Genomic DNA, 23,843 nt, shown 5'->3' on the forward strand with positions numbered 1-23,843 from the left:
CAAAAAAGTCTTATGCTATATGAAACAGAAAAGGAAACAAACACAGAATACTCGCCTATCTCGCCATTGCCATCCGCGGATGAAAACGAAAGCAAAGGTTGCAGATTGGCGATAGACGGAGAGGAACACAAAGAATTTACCAATTTCATCACAACAAAAGGAAAACATAGAAAGAGTGGAGACTAGACTGTAGAATACATATAGAGCAAATACTTTTTTCGGCCATTTCCTAATTTTTCTTGCTCCACCCACTAGAAACTTTGTTCTGTTCTTCCCATTGGCAAGAATTCAAAATTTAAAAATAAAAAATGAATAAGTGGAGAGAGAGAGAATTTTTTTCATCATATTTTGATTTTTAATACTATATTTGAATGAAAAACACCGACTAAACAAGTAGTAATTTTGTAGAAAATTGCAACGAATCAAATTGATAAAAATAGGGGAAGTAATCCTCATCGGAAATGCTCTTGTGGGAAAATGTCTTTGTGTGTGTGTGTGTGTGTGTGTGTGTGTGTGTGTGTGTGTGTGTGTGTGTGAGAGAGAGAGAGAGAGAGAGAGAGAGAGAGAGATTACTAGCCCTCTCGAGGGCTCCAAGGCACCTACTGAAGCCGAATAGGAGGAGTTTTTGCAATTCCGCTCCAAGTTCCTAACGGCGGCAGTGGGCGTGGCGTTATAGTGTGAAGAAATTAAACGCAGCGGGACAACTAAGCAGGTGATCTGATGAAGCCGAATCCCGCAGAAACAAAGGATTGTGTCGCATGTCGCGTTGGGCTGTGGAATATAGATGTTCCGACTAAGAAGCGACATTTGCAGCGAATTCACACACTTCTGCCCATCCGATGACGACGCTGGAGTTGGTGCCAGAACCTGCAATGCAAACTTAGCATGTGTTGTAAACACCACGCCATTAGAACGAGACAAGAACGCTCTGTCAAGAGACTCCCTCGCAAATGGGGCAGCTGCATGCGTTGATTCCATGGTCGCCGTAGCCGGAGCAAGTGATGGTCGCCGGAGCCACATCCATAGAGGGAAGAAGATGAAATGACAGTTTTGTCCTTTTATTTAAATAACTAAGGGGTAAAATGGATATTTCACCTTTGGGTACTAATTGTGCTTAACGTTTGGGGTGTCTGTGACATTTTGACCAAGTATGGTAAGTTTCTGAGATATTGGATACTTTTAGGGGGTGTCCGTGAAATTTTTCCGAATTTAAAAATAAATCAAATAAAATAAACAAGTTTTAACTAAACTTTAATTACACAGGAAAAGAAAGAAAGCAAGAAAAAAAAAAACAAAGAATTCAGGAACACGGAAACTTCAGATTTGGTTTTCAGGGTTTCAGTGAGTACATTTCCATGAAAAGCAAAATTGTGTTTCTCTTAGAAATCGTAAAAACAGATAATATGGAGAATCTAAAGTTTGGAATCACTACACTAAAAATTGAATGTAACTTTTTTTTTTTTTTTTTTTTTCCTCCTCTTCTACAGGGGCAGAGTGAGTGGGGGTATAGAGATGAAGAGAGGTGATAGATTGTAGAAGAACATCAAAACGAACCTCAATTAAAGGAGTAAACCAGCGGAGGTGGAATCGCGTGACAGAACGGTCATTAGCATCCGATTGGGTAGAGGAAATCGGAGTCAAGAAACAAGTTTGCGAAATGTTGAATTCCCTGGCCACAGCTTGCATCCATTTCTCATCTTGCTCTTCTTCTTTTTCCAACAAACACACTGCCGCTGGGTTTCCCTTAAACGCCGTGTCAGTGAATGCATCCACCTGCTCGAGTCATCCCACCTTCATCTTAAAACCACAAAATCTCATAGCGCACATACCATAAGAATCAAAAGGAAAAAAAGAGAGAAATTACCACAAAGTACTTCACGGGACGCTTCACCATTTTTTCGGGGAGAGAGAGAGAGAGAACCAAAGAGGAAATGGGATCAAAAATTTTTCCGCCTCACCGGTGTTGGAGTGATGTAACCTTCTTCCAAGTCCTCACATGAAACAGTTAGTAAGTTTGAAAACGGTAATAATACGGGAACGGATACATACGACAGTCAAATAGATTTTATGGCAATAATACTTTTCAAAAAATCCGATACAATAAAACGCTTTGACAATATTACAATACGATTTTTAATACGGTGGCTCTAAAAAAATGCAGGAGCAAAAATACGGACATATATTCACTATATAATAGAAGTTTATCGGTCACACTCACTATAATTATTATTTGTTGCTAGTTAGATTCTTTTGTTTTTGCATATCTCTCCTGCAGCACCTCCATTATCATCAATTTAATTGTAAATGGAGCTAAGGATAATAGAGAAAGATGGGTGCAAGATTCACAAGCAACAGGGGAAAGTAAATCAGGAAAAGAAAAAAACAAAAACACAAACAAAATAAAATGTTCTACTTTAAATCTTGTAGGAACAGATATGGGGCCTTAGCTTGCAAATGATCAAGATTCCTTTTCACCCATGGTTGGGTATCATGCAATTAATGCAATAATCCAATGGCTATATTTAAAGTTATATATGAAAGATCTTAGTTGGATTAGGACTGTTCTAGAACCAAGAATTGATAGCAGAATATGGATTGATCTCAGAAATCAGAACAACATACAAAAGTAAATAGATTAAAAACAGCAGTAAGGAAACTTAGATTTAATATCATTAAACAAGAAGCAGAAGCAAGAGTTGGATCATCCCACACGGTGTGTGACACACACACTCACACACTTAAGCCAATAACCTCCAAACTCAATCACAAACCGTAAAGTTCCTCATGGATCACAAAGAAAATAAAAAAAAAAAAATGCTGTAAATGACATTACAAACAGCCAAGGTCCTCATGGATCACAATTCAGGAAAATCACAAATCTTCACAACATCAGAAACCCACCTTAAAAAAGAAAAAAGATTTCAAAAAAATACCTTACACGAATCTACCGTTGCAATCGCCGGCGGCCGGCCTGAAGAACAGAAGAACCACGGTCACGGGTCGTCAGAAGTAGAAGGGACGGAGAAGAATGGAGAAGGAACCAGCCGCGGGAACTCGTTTTATCTCTGGTTTCCGCGAAGAATAATCCGGAAGAAAGTACGAGGATTTGATAATAGTGTAATAAATTAGATTAGAAAGCTTACCAAAAAAAATAATAAAAAATTAGATTTGAAAGAGGAAACAGAGTTGCCACTGTGGGTCAGGTATGTACGGACTAAACCGAAAAAATATTATTATTGGGGTGATCGATGTTTGGGTAGGATTGCAAGTGTTCTTGGTCGTCCGAGTTGCACCGATAGGAAGACGGTTCCATGGGTAAGTGGCTGTCTTTTGCACGCATTTGCATCTCCATCAAAGCCGCTGACAGGCTTCCTGCTTCTATTTTTATCGCTTAGGAAGATGGCACACTGGTTGAACAACCAGTACAGTGGTACACTATGACGTACTGGTCCCTTCCACTCGACTGTGCAGTGTGTGTGTAAGTTGATAAATATTGTCCTATTGCTGCCATCAATAAATCTCAGGAATAACGTGATTTGGTTCATGATGCCATGCAGGTCGAGGAGAATTGGCAGCGTCGTCCAAGGGGACGCAGGGCAAAAGGAAAACGCTCCTTACCGCCGGAGGTTTCTTCTGGCGTTTCAGACAAGGTGGCGCCGGCGACTCCAACTGATCAATCAGTTCCAGCAGTTAGAGAGAAGACAGGTGGCGTAGTTGAGATTAATTATTCAAATAATTCTAGAAGTGTGGTTCCACGTGGAGCAGTTGAGTTTAAAAATTCAAATGGAACTGGAAGTGTGATTTCAAGTGGTGCAGTTGAGATTAAAAACTCAAATAATTCTGGAAGTGTTGGGAAATCTAATGCAGTTTCGGTTAAGGCAGCCATAGAGGTTGAGGCCACACGTGACAAACCAGTAAATGATATATATATATTGGTGAGATAGGAGTGATAAGCATATTTATGTGTGAAAATATTTCATTTAATTATGTATTTTATGTGTTTAGAATGGAACTACCTTGGATATTATCTATCTTTTTCAAGGTACAGGGTATTTTCGACATATAGGAAGAATTGGAGAAAAAATACATTTTCAGAGACTAAATTAAGAAAATCAGATCGGAGTAGTTCAATGCTACACAGGTACCAGTCTACCCATGGATCGACTCACAAGTGATCAAGGGCGAGATGGGAAGAAGTTTTACTGAAGATCCAAAAGCATAATCATCATTTTATAAAATTGGGAAATCTTCAGAAGATATCCGATATTGGGCTCATACTATCCGGAATATTAATTGGAGCAACTTTAATTCTCAGGTTGAGTCCACCTAGGGCCAGTGAGGAGAGAGGTTCTCAAAAACAGAATTTTAATCAAAATAGATAATTTAAGATTAAACTCTCTCTCTCTCTCCTCCCTAATATCTCCCTCTCATCTACTAGTGGTTATTTCTCTATTCCAACTTTAATTCTTTCTCTCTCTCCCTGTCCTCTCTCTTAGTTTCCAAATCGCCATCTCCCTCTACCTCTCCTCCATTTCGCACGTTTTCCTTCTTTGTTTTTGTTTCCTTTTTTTATATTATTCTTTTTAAAAACCAACTACAAAAACAGCCACGGATTATCCCACCTTTCCTAGTTTTATTCCACTTCTCTCTCTCTCTCTCTCTCTCTCTGCTACTAAAAATCACTCACGGATTCTTTATTCCTACATCTCCTCTATCTCTCATGCTTTCTTATTATTAACTTTTTTTTTAAACACCGAGAGATATATAAACCCACGGACAGATTAGAGAGGGGATCCGATTCTATTCCCATAGCCATTAGCCGTCTATCTCTCATGCTTTCTTAGTATTAAACTTCTTTTTTTGAACACCAAGAGATATATAAACCCACGAGACAGATAACAGAGGGGATCCCATTCTATTCCCATAGCCATTAGCCGTGCCCTCTTCTTTTATTTTTCTTCTTATTTCATCTTTCATCTTTGGAAAAATATCATCCCCCTCCTCTCTAAGTATCCTTAATATCAATCCAGTATCTAAGTTTTAAAAAATATCATCGCCCTCCCTACTTTTTATAATTACTATCAACCGTACCCTAAGTGACTAATTCTGTTAAAAAAGACATATAAAAAGATAAAATTACCCAAGTCATCTTTAGACAAAATTACCCAACCGTACTCTTCTACTTCCATTCATACTTCTATCTTACTTTCAAACTATCACAGATCACCACGTGTCAAAGTAGTCATCCAACGTTTCAGAATGAAAGTATTCAAAAAATTTCAAATTTTTGTAAAAACCTTTATGAGACCATTGAACCATGACTTGAACCCCTAAACTGCCCAACCCAACCGGTTCAAAGGTTACACAAACCATGCCCAAACCCCAAACCCATATTCTCTCAAATCCCAAACTATACAAAACAGAGAACCCCATCTTCTTTCTCCTCTTCTTCTTCTTCTTCTTCCTCCCAAAAACTCATCTGCTCCGCTCCTCAACTCTCTCTTTCTTTTCTTCCTGAGGTTTCAGAGAATCCTTGCAAACGTTCAACGACCTCTTCGGCCATCGAGATCTAAAGCCATCTGCTACGCTCCGCTACTCCCTTCTTCTTCTCTTCCAGAAATCTGAGAGCACACCAGGTTCTCTGTTGCAGGAAGACGACATCAACAGGTAATTTTTTAGTTTAAAATTTTAATATTAAATTTTGTAAGGCCTCCCACCCACCACCGGTCCACCACCACACACGATAGTACGATACAGAAACCTTCAACCTTCAGGCTTCAACAGCATTTGTGACAAAAAAATTATTTAACAAATAAAATAGTCTCCGTTGATTGGGGAACTCTTTCAGTCACACAGGGCTTTGATTCTTCTTTTGTGATGTTTTAACTTGACTTTGTGAATCCATTTGAGCTAGTTGTATCGTCTATGGATTTGGTTGCTCTGTTTTGTGTGAATGATGCAATGTTTTATCTCTGAAATTGTGTGTTTGATGCTACTATTTGTTGTTTTAATGTTCTTTTTATCTTTTCCACTTGCAATATAAGGTAACTGCAGAACAAGTGTGGTGTATCTATCTTAGTTTAGGGCTTTTGTGTTCATGCTAAGCAAAAAAAATTTGTGTAAAAAAATTCTGAAAATAAATCGTTTAGGATTTCATTTTTAGAGAAATTCTATTGTATAAATCGCTTGATGTGATTCTGATTTTAAAATCTTTGCCATGACTCCCTAATTCGTCTTCCACTCAAGATGCCATTGATATAGTGAGGTATGCTCTTTCCTTGGGTATGTTAAGGAAAGATTGATTTTGTAACAAGCCAGCAGATGATTTGGCTGACCTGAAGAAAGAGAATACAGAATAGGCCAATAGGGTTGAACCATTAGAAGCCATTGGAAGAATAGATTATGCAAACACTTTTATACAGATTATTCAAACTCTTTAATATAGATTATTTGCCCAAAAAAAATTATACAGATTATATATATTTTTTCAATTTCATCTTTGGAAGTTGAAACATAGTGGTCTACATTCCATATTATTCGGTCCTTGTCAAGCCACTGTTTATGAGAGATCAGCAGAAAACCCTCAATAAAGGATCTAAACTACTGTTTACAAGCCTATGTTGTGGGATATAGTGTGGTCACCTTCATCAGTTAGCCATTCCAACATGTTTCAATTGTTCTAAACATATAGAGGAACCACATTATTTAAACAAAATTGAATAATTTTTACTACAACTATCTCTCTCCTCCAGCAGAGGGTTATTGGGTTTAATTTTTTGGGTTTCATTTTAATTCTTTCATTCACTTCAAGCAGATAGAATCTGGCATGTGGTTGTGTAGGTTAGTCTTTAGCTCAAAAAGGGAGAGCGCCTGGATAAATACTAGGAGATGGAGGTTCGACTCCGCCAAGACTATTGGTTAAGAAAATCTTTGGAAATTGTTGATGGAAACTTAAACACAAAATTAACTAAAACTTAAAGAGTAGAACTAGAAGCAAAACAAAAACTAGGGCTAAACAAGATAGAGATAGACTAATGATAGCAAAACAGATTGAAATTGAGAGGAAAAGCATCCGTAGGTTTAACTAATTTATATAGTTGATGGAAAGAAGAATAAAACAGAGCTGTCAATGTTTAGAACATATTGGTATTATATAACCAAGAGCCATGCTATCCTATTTGTACTGGTGTCCTTTTGAGGAGCACATCCCTATTTGTACTGATTTCTTATTCTCCCTTTTTAGGAGCACACCCCTATTAGTTGCATGACTCTTGGTGGATTTGAACCACCATCTCCTCGGTAAATCCAAGGTGCTCTTCCATTTTTGAGCTAAAGAGTCACCTACCTACACAAGCTATATTGTTTCATGCCATTTTTACCCCAAATGGGACATACATAACATTCTTTCAGACAATGCACCCATATGACAAATCCCAAATGGAACATACATACAAGAGAGAGAATCACAAGCACATAGGCACAAACCATGATACAATCAATCTTGTTTTAAGACAATCCGGTGCATTGCAATCTCTACAAAACTTATGCCCAGAACAAAGCAATCTTGTTTTAAGACACTCCATAAGGTATCTCCAGGGAATATTGGCATGACAATCAACAGAACACTACTACTCATTTGGCACACATGATTCCAGGGCTGACTTGCAATTTGAGAGTTAAAAACACTGCCTACTAGGATTGAATTCTGCACTGGGTTTTCCACAATCTGCAGCCAGGGACTGTATGTAGCCTATGGTGATCTAATGAGAATGATTCAAGCAAACTAGGACCAGTGGGTAACCCACATCCATTCATTATTTTGTTCTACAGCTTCAACATGGCTAAAAATGGTGGACTCCAAACCAAACTGCATAAAGCTCTTTGCTGCTGCAGTTGTTAGTTCCAAAGGGAAACAATTACATTTAGAAGCTTAGTTCTCATCGTACCTCGACATAGAGCCAATTAACATAAAAACATTTTCGGATTTCAGACTAAATAACGAAGGAAGGTTCACATTACAAATGCATTAGACGTTATGGCTGTCTCGCGAGAATGAGAACAAATAACATCTGCAGATCTCTATTGATCCATTGCAGGAGCCACATAGGCACCTTCCTTTAAGATCAACTAAATCAAGACAACTGATGGAAGTGAACGCTTATAAGCCTGGTTTGATGGAGGCCCATAGCAGGATCATGTACAGCCAAGCTTTGTGGACTGGTGGTGGGTGAATCGGCCTTACAAAAAATTAATATTAAAATTTTAAACTTAAAAATTACCTGTTGATGTCGCCTTCCTGCAACAGAGAAACTGGTGTGCTCTGAAATTTCTCATGGAGGCCCAATAGCAGGGTCATGTATAGCCAAGCTTTGTGGACCGGTGGTGGGTGAACGGCCTTACAAAAATTAATATTAAAATTGTAAACTAAAAAACTACCTGTTGATGTCGCCTTCCTGCAACAGAGAAACTGGGGTGCTCTGAAATTTCTGGAAGAGAAGAAGAAGGGAGTAGCGGAACGTAGCAGGTGGCTTTAGATCTCCATGGCCGAAGAGGTCGTTGAATGTTTGCAACGCTTCTCTGAAACTTCAGGAAGAAAAGCAAAAGAGAGTTGCGGAACTGAGCAAAGCAGATGAGTTTTTGGGAGGAAGAAGCTAGAAGAAGAGGAGAAAAAAGATGTGGTTCTCTGTTTCGTATAGTTTAGGACGCGTTTGATTGAAGGTGTCATAGAGTCGGATTCTTAAATTGGATCGGGTTCTTAAGAATCTGGTTCATGTGGATTTGGATTCTGATAAAAAACCTGTTTGGTTACCCAAAATTTGTCAGGCGGAATCCAGTTGAAAAACTGTTTGGTTGCTCTGGTTCTGTCAGGTGGAATCCGGTTGAATCCATATGTAAGACTATTTGGTTACCCTGAGTCTGTCAATTGGATTCTACTTGAATTTTGTCTGGAAAAATATTTTAATTGGTGTTATGTTACTTCAACAAAGCAAAACTCATAGTACGGGCATTTTCAAACAACAGAGATCTCTACATATGGTAAAAAATCCATATCCATTTAATTTATGAACATACATATAAATTTTTTGTGAAATTTCAAAGATGTCATTAAATTTGGGTTCTTGTGTGGATTAGTGTCATAACTGACTATGCTATGAACAGTTGAATAAAAAAGGCCTTGGTGGATTCAAACCACCATCCTTGGAACATACGCATGTTCCAAGTGCTCTACCAATTTGAGATAAAGACCCACCAAGTGGAGCTTGGAATTTACAAATAACTAAAATAAAAGAAAAAACTAACAAAAAACAAATCCTATGCTTCCACCATACTCATTCAAAGCCTTTCCAAGTTAATTCTCCAATTCTAAATTGAAGCCCACAGATCACAAGAACCATTGGTCCAGTAAGTCCAGAAATGAAGAAAGAGCAGCCATTCACATTAAAAGGGAAAAACCATTGAGCAGTATCACAAATCATAGTCCCAAATCCACGTATGAGATTACAAAAAATGATAATAAATAAACAAATATGCATTTTTGGTCTGTTTTCTCTTAATACAGCTTACACGAAACACAAAATCAATTATAAATGCAAACTTAATTGGACTTAAGACATAATATAGTTTCATATTCCAATCACAGTTTTGTTGTCTAGGCCATGCCATTCCAAGCATTAATTCCTTACAATGATAAGGTATCATTTAGTTCCTGACTCATCAACACAAGTCATAATGGAGAACTGATTCAATCAATCACACTCGTCAGTTTATTATATACTTAAATGACAGACCCACCTTCACCACAGCAAAATACAATACTCAAATGAAGTAACAAAACACTTCTTATTACCCTAATCTTGAATTGATTGTCACCACTGGGTAGTTTTTAAAATTAAGTACTAATTTATAATAAGTCACTTGATGACTTGACTAGTTCTATCATAATACCTATTCCGGATTAGATATGGGAAAAAGTACTCACCACAATGACCAGGAGGATGAGTTATAAGACTCTTAATCAGCTAAATCTCATGTCATGGGGGTATGTTAACTGTGGTGCATACTATAGGCTGACCTAAGTGGATGTAAGGGGTGAGGCCGCCTCCGATGAGAATTTTATGGGCAAATTCTCTAAACATTCATAAGTCCAAAATGGGGACAAGGCCAAAATGTCCATAATATAAAAAAGGGTGATTACAGCGTCGGGTGGTAGGATATGGATGGTAAGTCAGTCGGCTACACCAATGACGAAAGGTTCAAGAAGTCTGACTTCACCCGTACTCTGTAGCGTGGCTTATCAGACCTAGTGTAGATTCAAGTCGAAAGACATCTGCAACGATGTGTCCTACCATTCTAATGTGCTCAGACTAATTTTTTGTTTTATATTTTACTGGTATTTTGAATCTTGTGGGAGAATTGTTGGTTTTAAATGATTTTTTAAAACAATTAAGATTCAAAATAGGTTTAAATATTTGTTTAAATACAAATAAGTTTCTTTAACATTTTACCTCTTCTTTAATTTGTTTATTCAATTTTTTTGGAGACATTTTATGTCCCTTTATGGAGCTCCTAAAGCTTTTAATCTTTTCAGTTTTTGGCTCCTATTTTCTCCTCTAAATGTTATTTCTTAAATGCCTTTGTTCTTCTATAAATTGAGGGAACTCTAGTCCTTTACGGATTAAAAGGGGCTTTCTTGAGATTAATCAAGACTCTCTTGAGATTAATCAAGTCTCCCTTGAAATGAATCAAGTTTCTTTTTGAAATCAATCAAGTCTCTCTTGAAATGAATTCCTCTTTGTGTCATGTGTATGCATATATTGCATATTATTATTTATTCCCATTGTTTTGTTGAGTTTTGGAAGTAATATTATTATAAGTATTTTCCTTTTAGTTTGAGCACAGCCCTGTAGTACTTGAAGGGGTCTAGTAGTTGAGTGCACGATTACTGGGGGAGCCAATGGGCTGTTTTATCTTGGAGGTCGATTCGCATATTCCCGGTTGCACCATAGGGGGCGTCTACGGTCTTAAGGACAATGTCAAGTGACATAACTCAGCCCGCAAATTTTCTAACATAATTGGGGAGCCAATGGGTTGTTTTATCTTGGAGGCCGATTCGCATATTCCTGGTTGCACCATAGGGGGCGTCTACGGTCTTAAGGACAGTGTCAAGTGACACAACTCAACCCGCAAATTTTCTAACATAATTTTTGGTTACAGGTTCTTGAAAGAGGCAGTGTAAATAATTGTTTGAAAGCTCTTACAGTAAAAATAACTTTCAACTCATTTATGTTTGATCTCTCAATATTTTGACATATAATGTCCTACATGGTCACAGCGGCACCGTCCGGCACTCATTTCAGTTTTCCTAGGTTATTTTGCTTCGATGGGTACTCCAACAAAGCGAGAGTGAGGGATTAGGTTCGTAGTGAGAGAGAGGGAGGAGTGGAGAGAGGAGTGAGAAAGTGCGGGAAAGAGGATAGAGAATAGAGGATGTTAGGGTTGAGGTCAAAATGTTTGCTTTCAAAACAGGCCATGTGTTTCTTTAGTAGATGGAAGATCAAGGTGCAGTTCGTTCATGGCAGGTCAACAGCTGTGACTTGGATGAAACCTCCTACGGGGCGGGTTGCGATTAACTGTGACGGGTCCCTACGGAACGGTCTCGGGGGTTATGGTGCGATTGGGCATGTTTTGTTTGCAACTGCCGGCGCGCAGGGTGACGATAGTATTCTTCGAATGGAACTAATGGCAATCAAAGGGGGCCTTATTCGCGCAAGGAACAAAGGGCTGGATCATGTGCAAGTCCGATATGACTCACTAACTGCTGTGCATACTATCCTCGGTCACTTTCAGACCCCATGGTACTTTCATAGCTTGGTTGGCGACATTCTGTACCTCCGGAATTGCTTCAGGAGTTGCGTCTTTGTACACCATTTCCACGAGGGCAACTCATGTGCGGATTTCCTGTCCGGGTTCTTAAACTCTGCCCAAGAGACCGATCTCTGTACAGACAGTCTTCCCACGGCACTCTCTCAGCTTATAAGAGAGGATGCCTTGGCAAGAAATACTATAGATTGTAATTATTCCCTATTTTCTAATACAAAGCTCCCTTACTCCAAAAAAAAAAAAGGCCATGTGTGTACACGTGTTGTCAATCTAAGTTGGGGGGCAATTGGAGAAATGGAATAGATAAAAATTCATCCAAAGGCCTCAGTCAAGAGAGATGGAAGGAAAATTGTTCCCTTAAGGTGTGTTTGGTTGGCAAATAACGGATAGAAAAGAAAAGAAACGAAAAAAAAATAAAAATTTTCCTTGTTTGATTGTAAACTTGTAATAGAAAAGAAAAGGAAAAAAAACTACATAAAAAAGCAAAGTGAGGAAAGGGGGGGTGTGAGCAAGGTGGCTTATGTGGTGTTGTTCTCGATCCCAAGCATGGTTGGTTGGAAATGGGGCCTGAGCACCTGAACTACTTTCACATTGGTTACTAGACTTGGGAAGCTTATGGATATCGTAGTAGCAAAGGAGCTATTTTGAAAGCTTTTCAGGTCTTTGGGCGTTCTGGGACCTCTCTCCTTCTCTTCTTCTTCACCTTCTATATCAAACCTCTAATGATTGATGATGGAACAAAACCCAATTTCACTCCTTTCAAGCCAAGCATCTCTGTGATTGTTGGAGTCTTAAGGACCCTTTTCTCTACCACGTTTCTTCTTCTTCTGTATGCGAAGCACTGCAAGACAAACAATGGAGTTGGAGGTTACACAGGTAATCACTACCCAAGAGTGATGTTGTGGTTAGGAAGAACTCAAGGATCTATTAGGCGGTCACGCTCATTGAGTCGCTATTGGTTTTCCAGTTTGATCAATTGTGTCGTGGAGGGGAAAAATGAAATTTGCAGATGCATTCTCCACCGGAGCTAGAAAAGCAAAGAAGAAGAGAAAAGTGAAAGAGAAAACACTGCAAAACGCACTGTTATGCTTTTGTCCAGCACAAGGCTCCCACAATTTCGCAGATACTGCATAGACCCACCAGCTTTCCTGGCGGCTATCCTTCCACTACCGGTAAACCTGGTTGTGACTTCCGCCCTCTAAATCCATCACTATTTCAGCCATTTGCGTGCACACGGCCATGATCCCTTATCTTTTTCTCTCTTTTAGGATTTTCCTTGTGAAAATCCATTTTTTTCTTACAATTTTTGGGGAGACTTCTTTTTTTACAAAATTAGAAATTTGTGCTATTTTTGAGGTAAATTTAAATTTAAAGAAAAAACTGAATCTTCTGTCCGTCAATGGACAACCAAACGCATAGAAAATTTGGAGCAAAAAATCAGTACCGAATCTTCTGTTTTTTTTTTTCCCTATTCTATTGATGTCGTGACAAACAAACACAACCTTAATAAATTAAAAGTTGAAGGAATTCAAACTAAGGAAATTAAATCATGAGACTTGATTCCAATACAAGGAAATAGCATATTGTGATTGGGGAAAATATATTCTATGCTAACTTTGTGGGAATTCTTTCACATGCCTTCTCATATAACCAATGTTTACCGTACAAATAAGATGTCATGAGTTCAACTCTCTTTGGGGTTTAACCAAAAAAGAAAAACTCTGATTTCCTCACATATTTGTCTCTCTTTCCTGATCTTGTGAGCTCCTATTAACAAAAGGAAAAATTACACGATTAGCTACTTTTGGGTTTTCATTTACAAAACTGTCCACCCTATGTTTGAGTTAACAAAAATAGATAAAAACAAGTTTAGTTTTACAAAACTAGACAAAATAGTGACTCTCCTTCCTTCCTCGGTAGTTCCCCTCTGAAAAAAATCTCTTTTTTTTTCCTCTGTTAGTTGGGGTAGCAGAGGATGGCGGTGGCTGGGACAAGGGTAGGGTTGCAGGGAACGAAGGATGCCTGGGCGAGAAGGCAATGACAGGGGTAAAAATGTCTAAAAAAGTAAGTGTGGGAGGGAGAGACACTATTTTGTCCAATTTTGTAAATCTTAAACTTGTTTTTGTCTATTTTTGTTAACTCAAACATAGGGTGGACAGTTTTGTAAATGAAAACCCAAAAGTAGCTAATCATGTAATTTTCACTTAACAAAACCCATTCTCACGTGCTGATTGGTGTGACTTCGGAGATTCTCTTCCCCTCCCCCATATGGGTAGTGTGGGGGAAACCTTTATATGAAACTTTTAATTCAGATTTTAACCATTTTTTATGTTTACTTTAGGGGAAAAGGCTGGGCACGCCTAGACGCACAACATGTGTCATCCTCCCTCCTTCCCTTTTGTAAAAGATCCATTTGCCCTCCTACGTTCAACCATGTGAATGATGTATGCCGCTAATTTATCGATAGCTGACGGCATGCCTAACCCTCTCTCTTATTTTAGATGAAAGTTGCTTAAGGAGAAAGATGTGTTATATATTAATGCATGAACCCACCCGTGTTTATTCATGTTTCCACATGCTTGCCTTGATGATATGAACATTTTTTATAGGGTGACTTGTTGATTGTATATATGAAGTGGTGAATTTATTTTGCCCTTTTCAACTTATAATGAGATTTATTTCTAAAAATTTACTTTTCAACTACTTCCAATACTCATTTCAGGCTTAAAATTGACTTATGAGATAAATGTGAAATCATGTATTACATAAACCCACCCAATCTTTCCATATCCTATGTGAATAGAGATTATGATCTCATGATCATATTATTATTTCAAAGAAACATGAAAACTGGAAAAAAAATATATATATATGGTCCACCTATTAGAGCTCACAAAATAAGCCCAAGCAACTCTTCAAGGTTCTTACTTGCTTAAAGTTTAATTGCTATTGACTAGAAGTACCAAGTCATGCTGCATGAAGAATAAAGAACTATCACCATATATATGGTTAAGAAGGGAAATTTCAGGTGAAAACTTTGGAGAAATATTTCCTTTGAGAGAGTGTACTGTCCACGCCCAGACATTGAAGGAGGCAAAATGACCGATCCCACCCCATGAAAGGCGAAAATAACCATCCGCCTGATGCTTCTACACACATTCCCATTGGCCTGCACCCATGCAAGCGTGCATGCAGGGGCCACACTTCCCCACAAGAAATGCTGCCCCAAAAACTTTTTACAGAGGTGATGCTTTTTTCTGAGGGAGCTATTGGTTACTAGAAAGAGAAGGTGGTAAGTTCTTACCCTGGAAAATTATAAACTTCCCATTTTTTTAAAGTGTTTTGTAACGAGTGTGTGATACTTTGGGCAGGTATAAATGTGGGGAATTGTGGGATGCTATGTGGATATGGAGATGGTGACTGGGTGGGTTTTGTGGCTGTAAGATTTTCTGGTGGGGTTTTTTCCTGGTGGTGAAATATTTCTTGGGGATGGACTGTAAAATTTTCTCTATTTCAATGAAATTTCTCCAGTGTTTCATAAAAAATCTCTGTTTTAAGTTAAACCTTGTTTCAAGGTTGTCTCAAAAGATCCATATGTAGAAGTAAATACAAGTAGAGCTGAACTAACAGATTTGGAAGCAAGTACTACATGTGGGATCCTCAAATGGTCATTTGTTTTCAGAAGGAGAAAAAAAATGAAATAGAAAGCATGGACCAAAAATGGCTGCAATTGTGTAAAATTCTGGGAAATTCGCTTAAATTGATAAAAGTACATGGGCAAATGCTTCCTTCACTGTTGATCCCTCCCTTTAAATTAATGCTTACTAATTAAAAGACATGAATGCACTGTATGTATCGCTTAGAAGATTAATAAACGAGAGAAACCAATAGTATTAGATTTAAAACTTGGTAGACATTCATTCAATGCAAATACAAGGTCTAGCAATCAATACAAGTATTTAAGGGGGAAAAAATACTTTTAAAATTCCAAAATATTGGTACAATTTACATACAATTCCAAGGAAAAGGGAGTAATTTCCTTGGTTATGCTAATAAGGAACCTTCCATGACAGTAACAGCTTTGCCTCGAATCAGTACTCTCTGGTTTGTCTCATCTAAATGCAATTCCAGTACTCCACCCCTTGGAGATGCCTAATCCATATAATTTGTGTTATTGAGAAATCTCATGCATGTGTTTGTGTCTGTGATAGAAAGAGAGGAGAGTTAAAGAGGATACCATGTATGCAACAAGATCACATTTTCCCAGCTTTTTACTCCAATAGGGCACTAAAGCACAATGTACGCTTCCACAAACAGGATCCTGCAAGATAAATGGAAGCCATTTCCAATGAGCCAGACCAATTAAGGATACTAACAGTCTAAAATTCTGTTCAAAAAATTATTCTTCTCACTTTATAATCTTTTGAACAATCATCATGGTCCAATAATGGAGTTTATTTGCACATAATAGAATCAAACCACGTAAAAACTATTTCACTGCAGAAACCACATTGTTTTTGTACAGCAACTATTACAAACAAGAGTTAATTTCTTTACTCCAAGTCAGTCTCTACTACCTAACTTCTAGAAAAACAATCAATAGACAATCAGAAAACAAGAGAGCTTTAGAACTATTAAAAAAAAACCAAAAGAGGAAAAGAAAAGATGGAAGATGCTTGCAATGTTCCACAACGATATAACTAAAAATCTTCATTAGTTTGGTACAACATTCACGCCAACAACTAGATGTATAGATAATATCCATTAAGAGATCATGTCCAAATTTAAGTTGCCCAAGTACCAATTACTATATGGAAACAGGATACAGATTTACTAAAGTCCAAGATATTATGCCACTTAACATAGCGACAGTTTATATAAATGATAAACACCAAGAATTGAAAATTTTCTTCCAAAACAAAAAGATAAGTCAAACGAAGTATAACTAGCATCTAGCACAAGAATCCTCAGTAATTAGTCACTGTGACAAAGCACAAGTATATGTAGCAAGCACAAGAAAAACAAAATCATTACATGATTGACACCCATAGGTGCAAGTTTTTGTGATTTCATTACGATTGAAAGTTAAAAAGGAAAAGAAAAGTGAAAGGAATAAATTTATTCCATTAACTAATTAAATGATAAAGCGTGGCTCAATCTTTCACATTTACTTCTACAACATAAGTTTCTAAGTATTAATAATAATGAGAGTGACTAGTTGTCTGTAAATATTAGTTACATTTCAAAAAGGAAATTACTGTCAACAAGGCCATTACAATACGTATTCATAAATGAAAGATAAATAAATAAACCAAGTCCATTTTATGTTCATAAGTAACAAAGAAGTTACCTCATTAATTCCCATCTTTGGACTAAAAAAGCGACTGAAGAAATCAAATCCAGATCCGTCGGGAGCAGGCCCTGTAACAATGAGCCCTCTAGCAGGACATTTTCGTATCTCATCCAATTGTGGTTTTAAATCTGCAACAGTCTTTCCGGATGAGAGCTCGACCTAAGAAAATGCAACCAAGTAACCTCTTTCAGTACAAATGCCAAAAATTTCTATATTGGAGCTACAAAAAAGGCATCCGCCTAGCTTCCAACAAACATGTGGTGCCTGGAGTGGGTAAACAACACATATTCTTATCCAATGGTACAACCTGGGATAGTCAGTGTCAAATTACATGCAATGCTACAAGCATTAAGCAAGAAACAGGAGACGAACTAGGATTAAGAAAAGCAGAGGCTTCCAACTCTATCAATTATTGAAATGAAAGTCGTTAAGTTGTCCCCAAGTTAAAGCACACTAAAAACGTGTTACTACACTTGTTACCTGAATGCTGCTTCTAGCATACTGATTCAAACCTACACAAATGAAGCACCCTAATATATCTATAATCAAGTGTCATTATAAATGAATGGGATAAAACAAGTACATAGAGGTCACCACCACTGGCTTCAGCTGTTTTACTTATATTGACCACAGGAGCGCCATTCAGGGTTTCTGGAAGTGATGGAATATCTGCAGATTCACACTCAAGCACAGGAATTGTAGGGAAGTCTAATTCTATAGAGAAGTGCTCTTCTGGGTAGCCATCTGAGAACTTTGACGCGTCCACATTGCTTCCTGTAGGAATCCTTTTAGCAATCAGAACTCCGGATAGTGTGACAAACTCAATAACATCTGTTCTTGCTATCCTGTATGCAAAGAGAAAATGTGCAGATGCCAAGGTTCCATGACCGCAAAGCTTGACCTATAGATAAAAATGAAAACGAATTATGTGGAAATTTATTTACCAACAGGTGCGAAAGCAATTGACCTATCGACAACTAGCCAATGTATGAAATTTAGCAGAACCCATTGGTACTATACGATGGTAACTAGTGATCATGAGCACGGTAGGAAGGGGAATCATCATTCAATTAGTTCCAATTTGTATATGGTACACCAAAGGTCCAAAACGCTTCTCTCTGGGTTGACTGTTCCTCGGTGCTACCTTCAGCATCATGAACTATGGGAAGGCAAATTTGCAGGGGATGTTCCACTAGAAATATTGATGTAGTTCAAGAGAACAATAACGGAAGCAGCAAACCAGGCCATCAAACTGGACCAAGAATAGGCTATTACGTGTAATTTTGAGTGTCCAATGGGTTGTATGGGCCATGGGCTTTATATTTTTGGGTTTATTTTTGTAATGGGACAATTCTATAAGCCCAAATATTAGGGATTTAAGTCCCATGCGGGGTTAAGTAGTTATTTTCTGTTTCTTAGTCATTAAGTGGTGGACAATGGTGACACTAAGAGGGAGTGTATCAGTGTATTTAAAATTTTCCCTTTTATCCACGTGGCTCAACTCAAACTTGCAGCCCACTCGGCATTGATAATAATAGACATACGATCCTGTGTACACCCATCCTACAGACAAAAGCACTTCCAATATACACACATGCACAGCCACAAGAAGCACACCCTTCCTGCAGACAAAAGCACTTTCAATATACACACATGCACAACCACAAGAAGCACAACCACAACACAAGATTTTTAGGTTACAGCCTCTCTGCGAAAGCAGGGGTAAGGCTGCGAACATTATGACCCTCCCCAGACCCCACAATGGCGGGAGCCTCGTGCACTGGGTATGCCTTTTTTTTTATAGATTTTGAGTTTCTATTTCCTTGTAAGTTTTATTTAGTTGCTATTTTGCTATACTCTCCATTAGCCAAGGGGAATTTCTATTTTGTAACAAGGCAATTTATAAACATAGGAGGAAGTAATTCCTAGCCTTCAACGACTTTGACAGCCATTGAATGTGTGGTTTGTGCATGTGTGTGAGTATGAGAAACACCCATGCTGTGAGAGACAGCAAACCTTGGTGACATTTCGAGGTGGAGATTGGTGAGAGGCCATCTCCTAGTTGGTGGGAGATCAACATATCCCTTTCTTTCTTTCTTCTTCCACTGGTAAGCTGTTCTACTGTTATTTACTATTAGTTTCCTTATTTCTAATCTCACTTCTCACCTTGTTTCTACCGAGCGACATCAGCTGTTTGAATCCCATACTTCCATTCCATTGACTTGCGCATGGCGCTACAAGGTTAGAGGCCTTACTTGCTGTTTTTCAGCCACCGTTTCCGATTTTGTAAGTTCTATTTCTCTGCTTTCTAATCTGGAGCAGGACTCCTTTTGTGATTTCTGTAACTGTTATTGATTGAGACCAATAATCTCCGTTTATACGCTGTTTCCTAACTTTCTAATTCTGGTTTTAGAAACTTGCTAATTCTGTATCACCCCCATAACTTCATATCTAACCATCAGATTTTGATCAAATTTTGAAGATATGCTCTCCACCCAATTAAGTACATTCGACTAGAGTTATATCTTCATCAGACTGATCTGTTGTGGTCTCCCTGCGGTCCTGGTAATTGGTTTCTTGGTCATTAATGGTTTGGTGATTAGGAACCCAAGAATACTCTTGTTATTGCTTTGACTCAATCCCCAAAAAGTGGATCTCACACTAATAAAACAACAACAAGGCCTTATCCCAACTAAATGGGGTTACGCTACATGGATCCTTGCCCTCTACTCGGCTCTATTTGAAATTATATGTGGTATAAGGCCTAGGCTATGCATGTCTTCGTCACCACCTCTCCTAGGGTTATTTTAGGCCTATCCCTGGCTCTTTTAGCTTTATCAATCTAAATCAAGTCACTCCTCCAGACTGGAACATCCAAAGGTCTCCGTTGAACATGGACGTGCCACCTCAAACAACATTCTCATAGTTTATCATGTATCAGAGCTACACCCAACTCAGCTCTAATGGATCCCACTCTAATAGCTCCGCATAAATCAACTACATACCAGGTGGGCTTTAAGGTTAATTGGAACAGTTCCTTTCTAGTATAGTAGGAAGGCCTATGGCAGTTAGTCGGTTAGTCCTATCACATGAATGTGCCCAATGCATAACATGGTATTGTTTTTCTACCATGAGAGATTTCATGAATTTACCAAACAAACCAGAATCGTACCAACTAATAGAGAAGCTACCTTCAATATTAAAAATGCAACAAAAAAAAAACAATGTAGTTCTTCATAACTCAATTAAGAGAAGTAATAAAAAAAATTTCTTAAATTACACGGCCAATAAACCATGAGATTTTATTCTGCACTACTCAACTCTCTGCTGGAAGGTAATAATGGTGGCCAACTACTAGATACTACAGCTTCCTAGATCTAATTTACAACAGTAATCACTTACATGAGAATCAACCAAAAGGCTATAAAGAAGTGATAAATCGAAAAGAATAAAATTACTAGTACAATCCTCCAACACTCTCCCCCCACCCCCCCCACACCCACACCCACACCCACACCCACACCCAAAAAAAGTGTGGAGCCTTCTATAGTCCTGGAGTAGGAACAACAGCCACACATAGCAACACTTTAAATAAATAAAAAAAAACACAAACCCCTTGAGTCATGAATCATGACTCAACCATAAGAACCCACTACCTTCCCATACATTACTATATTATATATATGTAAATTATATGTAGAAGAAAAAATTTAAACTTCCACTTAAACAAAAAACAAAAGAAAGTGGGCCAGCTTAAAACCAACTGAGAAATTAAAATTTAGAAATAAATCAAATAAAATAAACAAGTTTTAAATAAACTTTAATTAAACAGAAAAAAAAATAGAATTCAAGAACACCGAAATTTCAGATTCTCAGGGTTTCAGTGAGTACATTTCCAGGAAAAGGTAAATTGTGTTTCTCTTCGAAATCGTAAAAACAGATAATATGGAGAATCTAAAGTTTGGAATCACTACACTAAAAATTGAATGCAAATTTTTTTTTTATTCTCCCGGGGCAGAGTGAGTGGGGATATAGAGATGAACAGAGGTGATAGATGGTAGAAGAACATCAAAACGAACCTCAACTAAAGGAGTAAACCAGCGGAGGTGGAATCGCGTGACAGAATGGTCATTAGCATCCGATTGGGTAGAGGAAATCGGAGTCAAGAAACAAGTTTCGGAAATGTTGAATTCCGCGGCAACAGCTTGCATCCATTTCTCATCTTGCTCTTCTTCTTTCTCCAACAAACACACTGCCGCTGGGTTTCCCTTAAACGCCGTGTCAGTGAACGCGTCCACCTGCTCGAGTCATCCCAGCTTCATCTTAAAACCACAAAATCTCAAAGCGCACAGACCATAAGAATCCAAAGGAAAAGACAGAGAAATTACCACAGAGTACTTCACGGGACGCTTCACCATTTTTTCGGAGAGAGAGAGAGAGAGAGAAAACCGATGAGGAGACCAGAAAGATTCTTCCTGCGCGAGTTTTTTTTTTCCGTGTATTTTATTTGTGAGCCTGTGAGGAGTGTTGGAGTGATGTAACCTTCTTCCCAAGTCCTCACCTGAAACATGGAATGCTCGTGAATCGTGAATCTTGAATCGTGACTCGTGACTAGTGACACGACAAACGACACGCATTGCTGAGCTGTAATGTCGTCCTAGCATAGTATAATAAAGAAAACTATGAGCCTATCACATTCGTATATGGTACATGCATGGATGATAATGATGTCAACTTGGATCATTGATTTAGTAAAATCCGATACCGATTCGGATCGGTGCTATGGCCGATAGGATAGTGACACGAGGTATTAAGATTATAAAATAATTTTCAAAAAATTAATAAAAATTGGTAGCAGATCAATAGTGTAGTCGCATGCACCAACCAATGAGAGCACGCACGATAGCACAATGGAGGTGGAATGGGTAATCTGACTGTTTTGAATTAGTTCTGATCCCGAGGGGCCAATCCTAAAACTGTCTCATTTATTAAACGGTTCTAAAATTAGGATACAATCCTTTTTAATAATGAGAAATGTTCAATTCTAGCTCTTAAGCGATTCTTAAGAGCTATGTGTTGCAGAGATGAGGATGTTAAGATGGATGTACGGCAAAACTAAGAATGATAAAATGCAGAACAGATGTATTAGAGATTTAGAGCTGATGTGGGAGTTGCCCTGATCAGTGACAAACTTCAAGAATGTCGTCTAAGATGTTTTGGCCATGTACAAAGGAGGCCTGAGGAGTGGGGACGCCCCAATAAGGAGGCGTGATCTGATTTCAATTGAAGGAGCTAAAAGAGTTAGATACGGGCCAAAATGACCATAAGTGAGGTTGTGAAGAATGACATGTACAGTTAGGGTCTTGTGCCAAGTAAGACCTCAGATAGAGCTTATTGGAGAGTAAGAATCCCCATTGTAGACACCCATGTAGCCATTAATCGATTCCAAAATCAGATCCCAAAACCATCTGAATTCGGAATTTTAATTGACACCCTTGAGTAAAATGTAACGTTTCCCACCTAATGTTTGTTTGGTTGGGTTGGTAATGGAGATGATGGCAATGGAAATGAGAACATGAATATGAACACGATTGTCCGCAAGCAACTGTGAGATGTTCGAAGTATTCATACCAATTGCAAGAACAATACAATCAGGAAAGGATCTCCAGAACAATAGTAAAGAAGAAGATCTCCGGAAACTCCCTCTGAAAATCTATTGAACTAGCAAACTAGTCTTCAAATGCACAGCTACTTAAGGGAACAAAAGAAACTGAAAACATAGTTTTAAAATTACAAAATACAGGTACAATTTACAAAACATACTTTTAAAAAGAACTCCAAGGAAGAGGGAGATATTTCCTAAGCTAGGAAAATAGGAAACCTTCCATTACAACAACAGCTTTGCCTCGAATCAGTACTCTTTGGTTTGCCTCATCTAAATGCAAGTCCAGTACTCCACCCCTTGGAGATGCCTAATCCAAAGAAAATGTATTATTGTTCCAGAAATCTCAAGTATGTGTTTGTGTGAAAAAACAAAAAAAAGAGAGAGAGTGAAGTAGTGAAAGAGGAATACCATGTATGCAACAAGATCGCATTTTCCCAGTTTTTTGCTCCAATAAGGCACCAAGGCACAGTGTGCACTTCCACAAACAGGATCCTGGAAGATAAATGGAAGTCATTTCAGATGAGCCAGACCCATTAAAGATACTAAGAGTCTAAAATTATGTTCAAAAAATCATTCTTCTTTACTCTAGAATCTTTTGAACAATCATTATGGTCCAGCAATGGAGTTTATTTGCAAATTAGGTGCAAGTTACAAAAAATATCTAATGGTTTTCTATTTGGGTTGAAAGTATATTTGCTCATAAAAGAGAAAAAAAAAAAAAAAAAAAAACAGAGATGCAAACTTTGCAACATAGGGAGCAACCTGAAATAGCGAATCCATTTGTATTTCAATCAATGTGGAGAAAATTTGCAGAACTTGTAACATAAATCCTAATTACTAGAGACATGAAGATGTTGCCTAAACTCTCCTTTACTCATGTGAGGAAAAAAAATGTAGTTCGCCATACAGCAAAATGGAAGTCACATTTTGGCAGTTTCGTCGGAA

At 38.0% G+C, this 23,843-nt stretch overlaps 1 protein-coding gene and 1 pseudogene across 2 annotated transcripts; both read right to left on the reverse strand.

The window, feature by feature from the left end:
- LOC122647950 overlaps window positions 1-1,923 on the reverse strand; it is a 5,387-nt pseudogene extending 3,464 nt beyond the window's left edge.
- A 13,690-nt stretch (window positions 1,924-15,613) lies between these two features.
- Window positions 15,614-21,704, reverse strand: LOC122647949 (uncharacterized isomerase BH0283-like). Of its 2 annotated transcripts, none has more exons than XM_043841238.1 (6): window positions 21,622-21,704; window positions 21,313-21,531; window positions 17,817-18,134; window positions 17,231-17,392; window positions 16,118-16,201; window positions 15,614-16,032 (listed from the first exon to the last, which is right to left on the reverse strand). In XM_043841238.1, the coding sequence occupies exons 1-6, from the start codon at window positions 21,649-21,651 to the stop codon at window positions 15,925-15,927; spliced, it is 921 nt and encodes a 306-aa protein (XP_043697173.1). In that variant the 5' UTR covers window positions 21,652-21,704; the 3' UTR covers window positions 15,614-15,924. The 2 variants fall into 2 exon arrangements, with proteins under 2 accessions (XP_043697173.1, XP_043697174.1); XM_043841239.1 differs by having other exon boundaries at window positions 21,313-21,534; window positions 21,625-21,702.
- Window positions 21,705-23,843: the final 2,139 nt, after the last annotated feature.

This window comes from Telopea speciosissima, unplaced genomic scaffold (assembly GCF_018873765.1).
Source record: "Telopea speciosissima isolate NSW1024214 ecotype Mountain lineage unplaced genomic scaffold, Tspe_v1 Tspe_v1.0298, whole genome shotgun sequence".
Lineage (NCBI taxonomy): Eukaryota > Viridiplantae > Streptophyta > Magnoliopsida > Proteales > Proteaceae > Telopea > Telopea speciosissima.